The sequence below is a fragment of the Cystoisospora suis genome (assembly GCF_002600585.1).
Source record: "Cystoisospora suis strain Wien I chromosome Unknown contig_5333, whole genome shotgun sequence".
Taxonomy (NCBI): domain Eukaryota; phylum Apicomplexa; class Conoidasida; order Eucoccidiorida; family Sarcocystidae; genus Cystoisospora; species Cystoisospora suis.
Window position 1 is genome coordinate 1 of NW_027158123.1, and position 8,169 is coordinate 8,169.

At 53.0% G+C, this 8,169-nt stretch overlaps 2 protein-coding genes across 2 annotated transcripts; one reads left to right on the forward strand and one right to left on the reverse strand.

Moving 5' to 3' along the window:
- Positions 1-116: 116 nt before the first annotated feature.
- On the forward strand, positions 117-4,967 carry CSUI_009137 (fatty acyl; the record flags this gene model as incomplete). Its single annotated transcript, XM_068069256.1, has 4 exons — positions 117-508; positions 1,657-1,877; positions 2,559-2,751; positions 3,131-4,967. Coding segments are annotated over 4 exons (1,005 nt in total), but the record flags the coding sequence as incomplete, so codon positions are not given.
- A 1,187-nt stretch (positions 4,968-6,154) lies between these two features.
- On the reverse strand, positions 6,155-8,152 carry CSUI_009138 (uncharacterized protein; the record flags this gene model as incomplete). Its single annotated transcript, XM_068069257.1, has 3 exons — positions 6,155-6,704; positions 6,830-6,902; positions 7,015-8,152. Coding segments are annotated over 3 exons (1,644 nt in total), but the record flags the coding sequence as incomplete, so codon positions are not given.
- Positions 8,153-8,169: the final 17 nt, after the last annotated feature.

The window sequence follows — 8,169 nt, forward strand, 5'->3', positions numbered from 1 at the left end:
CTCTCGGCCCCGCCCCCCCACCCCCCGCCGGGCCCCCGGTCAACAACTCTTTGTTGCCGTTTCCTCGACACCACGATTGCATCTTTGCTTTTTTCCCAGCGAGATATGTGTACTTCTGGCAACGGCGGTGGTTTTCGACTCAGGCTCTTCTCTTGCGAGACCTCGCCCTCCTCGCTACAGTGTACTTCGTTGGTTATCGACTGGCGGGAATCCAGAGTCTCCTCGACATCGTCTCGGCCGTCCCCCAAACGCCTGCTGCCGCAGCTTCGTCGTCGCCGCTAGTGACGGTCTTTTTCTTTGCCCTTCTGCTCGTTCTCTGCGGGGCTCTTGCTATTATCGCCGGCACTCTGTGGTTTGCCCTGTTCGTTCATGCGAACGAATCAGCGAGCGGACTCTTTTCCCCTTGGACGGCTGTCAACCATGCTGTTGCAATGTGCCTTAATACCGCGATGTTGGTGCCGTACAAACCTAAACGCGCGGGATGTCCCTATGAGGCACCTGCGATTCGGTAAGAAAAATTCTTTTCGTCAGCTTTCTCTTTTCAACACCCTTCTTCTCTTTCAGGTGCTTACATTCCAAGACAGTAGCTGTTGATGGGGGTTGTTCATATTTCCTTTTCTTTATGAGAAATGCGGACGTCCTCAGCACTGTTGTTGCGCTGAAGATTTTGAAGGGCCGTTTTCCAGAGTGGCCTTCTACGATAGGTGCCGCGGACGTATCCCCTGTTCACTTCGAAGGGAACGTGTCTCTTTTCTTGCTGTTGTATTCTCCCCCATTGTGAAACAGATGAAGTTTCTGTTAGACCTCCTCAATCAGCGGGAACAAAGCCGAGGAGAGAATGTTTTCATGAACGATGAGGTGCTTATTTTTCTTCTTCCTATTCTCCCACGCATCCCGCGCCGTTGTGTCAGGATGAGGTTTTCTATGGCGAGGGTTCCCTGCATAAACACCATCCGTAACAGCGGCGGAAATGTAGATAGTAAACGAGTGAACGACTACTATAGTCTCGGTAACGGCTCTGTGCTGGTCGTTCGAAGTAGCTGAGGTTTTGATGGCGCCCAGAGGAAAATAGAGTAGATACTGACACTGATTCATCGTAGCGTGCGAAAAAGTCGCTGTCTCCATGTATGATGAATGTTGAGAATCGCGTAGGGGACTGTCCTGCGCTTTGTCGAGGTTTCTTGTCCAAGTGTACTCACGGCTGCACGATAAGGTTTCTTTTATAATTGTCGATTAGCTTCATCTCCTTGGTTGCTTCCATAGCATCTGGCTTCAGCTTTGTCGTGGTTTCCAGTTCTTCGGAGCGGGCTGCCTGGCGACTGGATTTCTGATTGCCGTCGGATCTTGACATTTTCTGGACTGGGTGTGGTGCACGTGTGTGTCGAAAGTAGAATAGGTCTAGCGCTGTCATTCTGGCTGTGTCTTTCTCCGACGATCCAGCAATATTGAAGATACAACCATAGACTCTCTCGAGTTTACTTCTCTTGCTTTCCTGGTCTTCCTTCCTTTTACCACCAGTTTTTCGTGTGCGTGGTATCGTTATCGGCTTTCTCTAGAGCATTGGTTTTCTTCAGGGTGACGGCTTTAGGGGCCTTTGGCTCTCGGATCTTCCCGACTTCATTGTGTTCTACTGACTGAGTTCCTTGTGTTGTACAGGCCATGCCTTTTCGACTGCTGTTTCCGCTTCTTACATTTAGCCGGGGCAAACTGCTGGCAGACGAGTTTCTTCGCGTGCCTCGCATTCTTTTGTGCGCTGGCGTACTCGTCATTTTCTCTTGGCTTCCTGAAGGAGGTTGTAATCTTCTATGTCGCTCCTTATTTCGTTTGTAACGTGTGGATGGCGTACTACTACGGACTCCTCGAATCCGGAGGCCCTCGTAAGTGATAGTAGTATCGAAACGTTTGCCGTTCTCACCTGTTTTTAGCTGAGAGTGTCTGAATCAATGCACGGAGTTGAGAGGATTTGTAGAGAATGGAGATGCGTGGACAAGACGCCAGGAATGGCGGGAGAGAAATGTGGACGGTCTTCCAGGGAAGACCGTCCACAGGAAAGAGTAAGAAGAAGCAGCTGAAGGGAAAGAGAAACGGTACGCTGTCGTAAGTGTGCGGGAAAGAAAGAGCAAAGAGTGCAAAGCAAGTGATTCTTCAACTGCACGGCGAGTGCCAGCCCCTCAATGATAATTGCATTGCCTAGTCGCTGTCTATGCCTTAGGTGTGCGGCTGGTTGGGCAAGTTTTCATCAAAGCTCGTGTGTAGCGTGAAACGATTACTAAAGTGAAGACAGCTCCCTGTGTTTTACGGCGTTGAAGAAGTAGCACGAAGGGAAGAAGGCATAGAGTATTTTCAAACGGTGATAAAGCCTTATCAGCTGGCAATCAAACAGGCAGGCAATAGTGTCTCGAGCGACCGTAGCGCTTGTTGATCACCCCTTTCCCAAGTTGCACAGATCGAGAGGACGAGGACGACGCCGCTGTGCTATGCCTGAAAATGGAAGAAAGGAGACGTATTGCGTGTTGCGAATCCGGGTTTATCTTCCCTTGCTGTCCTTTGCTTTACAGATGATGTGGCCAATGAGGAAAACGCGGTGAACTTCAAGTTTGCCTCTCCCCTGGCGCTCCGGTGGATGAAGCAAGTGCACGAGGAGAGGTGCAGTAAAGGGCAGGATGGTGTGGGGGGCGTCATGTGGAAGGGGATTGACAGTCTGCACCACCATCTGCCTCGCAAGCATCTCGTGCAGGCCCTGACCTTTGGGTAAGCGTTCGTATCTGTCAACTTTTTTGCCGCACCCAGTGCGTATGATCTTTCTCGAGATGGGTGTGATTTCGTGGTAACTGTTTTTCTCGGCTGGAGAGCATGCCGGTATGCTGGAGTGAGCTTCTTTGGGATTCTCCTCCACGAGCAGAGGGATCCGGATCACGTTGAGAGTCTTTAGCGCTATTCGTGACTTCTCATACACGTCAGCATTTCTTCAACGCGTGTAGACGGGGTCGGTTCTTCAGCTTTTCGGTGTCCGTGTCACTTCGAAATTGCCGAAGCCTGACGAAATGAGAGAGGCGTCGCCTGAAGTTCGGCGTTGACAGTCAGCACCCCCCCGTCTGTGTTGTACCTCGGATGTTTTCTTGTTTTGCAGTGTCTCCCGTCAAGGCATATGCGAGGCTACGCGTATCATCGGTCAGCGCCTGGAAACGCTTCCTGGTGACTTCACTGTTGACGCCGCCAGCGAAGAAGAAGCCGCAACAGCAGCGCCCTCTACTCCGCAGTCTCCCACGGATCTGGCGGACAGTCTGGAGGTGCGAGAGACCGAGTTTGCCAAATGCCCGTCGTGTTAACTCGCCGTGCGGGGCCAAGGGGACGCGGCGGTAAGTATGTGGCGGGGACCTTGAAAGCTTGGGGTTCCGATTTCGCCGCTGCTTCATGAGCGGCTCCGGGAGAGACTGGCAAGTCAGAGGAGACTTGTGCAGACAGTGAGGGAAATCCAGGCGGTACGTGTGAGCACAAGTGATTTATTCTTCGTAAGAACATCTGGCCGTGCAAACGAGGGGGTTGATTTCTGTAAAATAATGACATTTCTTATTCCATTAAACCTAGCCGCGTATCTGCGCTTGTGAATGGCGCACTCGGCTTGTCTGTAATCGGTGCAGCTCCCGACCTTCTTCAATGTAAAGGTAGGCAGCGTCTAGGTAGATAGATAAGCTGCACCTGCAGGGCAAATTTTGAGTGAGGGGAAGACACGCGAAGGTTATGTTGTGGCTGTTTATTGCTCACTGCCAAATGGCCATAGCGGTGTGAGAGAATCGACAATGTTCATGCAAGCGATCTATCAAGCTGCGAGACAGGAACGCCAGCAGGGAGCGGCTGAAGGGTTTCTTCCGCGTGTGGGGGTTCTGGGAAAAGCCCGAGAATACCACATCATAACGCAGCAGTCGCAATCAGTGCATTCATTCTGCGAGCCTATTTGGTCTCAAGGCTTGGAGGCATACTTTGATTTTGGCGGTTGCTGTCGCTACTGTTTGGAAATGCAATATGCTGACAGTAATGGGGCAGGAATCTCAGTTGGATCATCTACGCGTATGAGTTTTCGTTTGAAACTGGAAAAGGGGTTGTTTGCTACTACTATCACTACTACTGCTGGAACTACTACTACTACTACAGAATGCGAAGTTTCTGGAGCAGACTGTTTCCCACAGATTGTCCATACAAGTCAGTGCGGCAGACGCTTTCCTGTTTACCGGTTACGCCGTACTTGAGTAGTCGACGAAGCGAAAGAATCCAAGCTTCAAGATTTTTGTTTTTTCTGTTTCTCCTGTCGTCTTCGGTAACGAAGGGCACGGAGCCTATCGCTGTGCAAACAGTCTGTTTGGTCCGTTGTGTGGTGAGTATTTTTCCCGCCTGGTGATGCGGTGTTCCGGTCCGAAGAAGGACACATCATTTTTACTGCGAACAACTTACTTTTTTTAGCCGGGAGGAAGGGTCGCAGTTTGATTGCTGCCCCGTCAGTAGCATATTTCTGACGTGGAGAGGAGTCTTTCTTGGATGCCGGGATCACACTGAAGTGTGTATGTGGTGCCACAGAAGGCACTGTAGATTAGAGAAATCGTGGTTCTTTTGCACTGTAGCTAGCAAAAGCGCTGGATTCCGTCTTCGACAGTTAGACTCATGGCCTGATCAGTAAACGCCACCTGTGGTGTCAACTTCCACCAGACAGGAACGCGCCGTGTGATGTCTGCACTCCAAGCGCCCGCGTCTACGCCTTGAGCTCTGGCCCTTCACTCGTCTGACACCTTGCTAAGACGAAGAGGTGCGAAGGACGGGTTTCTTCGTTGTTTTAGTCGCGCCTCCTTTTCATTGAGGCGGAGGGGAGGGTGAGCGAGTGCGTGCTGCTCCCCTCCGTGTCGTGCAGACTCTGTGCCTAGGCTGCTTGCGAATGCTATTCTCTACAAGAGAGCAGCGGTGGCGCCTTTTGTCGGTTAGGTTTTCTTCGAAGATTGCAACTGTTTTCAGGAGGTCTGTTGTGGAGTCTACCAGGGTAACCCTGTCCAGCGACGTCTCGCGTCTCTTCGTCAGACCGACCTAAGGCGTTCCTCCTGTCGGACGTTGTCTCGGACCTGGGGGAACGGCGATCCCGCGCTCCAGCGATGTTCGTAGTTGCAATACCAGGGCTTCCATGTTGCAGTAACCCAGCTAACCACCCCTGAGCACCTAGCGACTCCTGGCAGATACCAATGATGCGGAGGAGGTATAGTCCTGTGTAGATCAGACGGAAAAAGTGCCCCTAGCCTCGCCGATGAGGGGTACGACCGCACTACTCATTAGGCTACCGGATGACCTATGCTTCCAGAATCGGGCGGTAAGTGTCCGGAGTGTCGGTCACAGTGACAGCACTACATAGCTCGAAAGGCAACTATTTGCTTGAGTGCTCAACCGACATCTGATGTCATACGTGCCCTCATTGTCACAAAGCAGTCCTGGAGGGGCAAGGCAAACCTTTTCCTCCGGCAGCGTGGAAGTCCGCTAGCAAAGCTAAGTATTGGGTGCAGACGGGCTTCGCGTACTTTCTGACAGGCGCTGGGCGTTTGGATATCTGGATCTTCTCAGAGAGCGCCTCTTAGCATAGTTGCTGAGGGCTCTCTCCCAAGACAGGTACCGAAACGTCCAGCTCTTTCCAGAAAGTAAGTCTCAGCGAGCACGGCTGTGTCATGTCATCTGGCCGACCGGCGCTGACTGCTATAGGGATCCCAAGAAAGAACACTTTTGACTATCGAGTATTGCGGACTCTGTATTATTAGCGTCTATTGTTCACGGAGGTTGCCCGGACGACTTGAACATCGAGGATCTGAGAGCAACATGATGCAGCATCTGTTAGTTTCTCTCAAGAGGTGGAAGACGTCACTGCTGCCGACTACTGCGTCCTTCGAGCCGCTTTCGGTATCAGCTGGGCGAACTGTTTACCGACGACACTGTACTGTTTTGCTTCCACGACGCAGAAAGCGCAGTCTCAGCCACGATGCGAGCAGGCAGTCCTGCATCCAGACGCTGTCGGGCGTACCGTCTAGGCTCCGCACACATCATGTCATGCTCTACAGAGTTTTGAGTTGGGAACATAAAACTCTGTAGAGCATGANNCCGCCACGAGTAGACACAGCACTCTGCGGCATGGGCGATAATCACAAGAGTATACCGGTTGACAGCCGGAAAAAATCAAACAAAACAAATTATACGCTGGAGCAGGGAGTTCACGCGCTTTGGAAAAAGTGTGCCAAGGCCAACTCCTCTAGGCGAAAATGGGCTGCACACCAAACGCTGCTCCCAAATAGCGTGCCGCCCGCCACGCCGGCGAGACGGCCTCCGCGGCACCACCACGGGCAGGCGGCCCGGCGGCAGACACGCCAGCCTGCGCCGGCGTAACAGTATGCTGTGCCGTACGGCGGAAAGGCGTAGCCTGAGCAGGGCGTTGAGGACTTTGAGCAACGCTAGGCTGTGGGGTTTGCAGTGCCGTCAGAGCGGCCATCCCAGCCTGTATCAGGTTCACGGCAACGGCTGGTGACATTCCTGACGCTGTTATGCCGTTCGGACGCCCTGCCTGTCGCAAGGCAAGGTTCCGCCTCAGGTCCTCGATCTGCGCGCGTTGCTTTTCAGCCCATGTCCGACGGGCGAAGATCTCGAAGTCACGCCGGCCAGCAGGATGGCACACAGATGCCGGCACTCTGAGAACCAGACGCGGACAACCACAGACACACCAACTACAGCTGCATCCACGCCACTCCTCTAAGTCTCGTCAGCGCATGGGAGTCGATGGGGCCGGGTAGTCAGTAGTGCAAGACACGCGTACCTTCCCGACACCAAGCTCCGACTGACGAGTGATTTAACGGCCTCTCCTTTTGCTGAAGGCGCCACTATGGGCCCTGCGAGCACCACAGACAGGATGGACAGGCCTTGGAGAGCACAAAAGTGTAGCGCCCGATGAACTAGGCCCGAGTGTGCAGCAAGCCAGAACGCATCCCAGAAGAGACTTACTGTTAGGGCGATTCTCGTTATGGTGGTCCGCCTCTGTTTCCTCTTCCTCACGCAGCAGACATTCTGGAGTGTCAGCTACCAATGGGGCGTACGACTGCCTCAGCTGTCGGAGAGCGTTCACTTTCTTATGTCTTCTGGGAGCCGTGGATTGTACTTGACACAATGGAGGGCTAGGCATCATCCTCGTCATGGATTGTTGGCCCGCAGTCATCTCAGCTCCAATTCGTTGGGTATCTGACGCAGCATCGTTTCTCATGTCCTGCGGTGAGCCCTCCTTCTGTCTCAGCGTCGACACCAGTGAAGCTAACCGGTGCCTTTGTTCACTGCTGGTTGGCTTAATCCCAGAAAAGTGTTGTTGACTCGAGTAGACAGCACCAAGCTGTTGAGATTCCGGCTGTGTTTGCTGCGCCGCCTCCAGTCTCTCCTGGAACTTGTCGTTTAGTTGGGTCTCCGGGACCACGTTCACTATGGGCAGCTGTGTGCCGTGAAGAGTACCTCCTTGGTTCAGACGCACCGAGCTTTGATGGAAAGCTAGCTGCTGTCTTCGCGCTTGCTCTTGTCGGAGAACCATCTGTACGTGCTGTTGCCGAAGCGTTTGCTTTTCTTGCTGTTGAGGGAGCGCTTGTTGCTCTTGCTGTTGTGGAAGCGCTTGTTGTAGTTGTTGCACTTGTGGAAGCGCTTGTTCTTGTTGCTGATGCACATGCCGCAGCACTTGTTGCTCTTGCTGCTGACGGGCCTCTTGATCCTGCTGCTGGCGGGCCTGTTGTTCTTGCTGCTGAGGCATTTGTCGTTCTTGCAGCTGAGGCATTTGCTGGTCTTGCAGCTGAGGCATTTGCTGGTCTTGCTGCTGACGAGCTTGCTGTTCCTGCAGCTGACGCGCGTGTTGTTCTTGCAGCTGATGCGCTTGCTGTTCTTGCTGCTTACGAGCTTGTTCTTGCAGCTGACGAGCTTGATCTTCTTGCTGCTGACGAGCTTGTTGCTCCTGCAGCTGACGAGCTTGTTCCCGCAGCTTGTTAGCTTGTTGTTCCTGCAGCTGACGAGCTTGTTGCTCTTGCAGCTGACGGGCCTGTTCTTGCTGATGACGAGCTTGTTCTTCTTGCTGCTGACGAGCTTGTTCCCGCAGCTTGTTAGCTTGTTCCTGCAGCTGACGAGCTT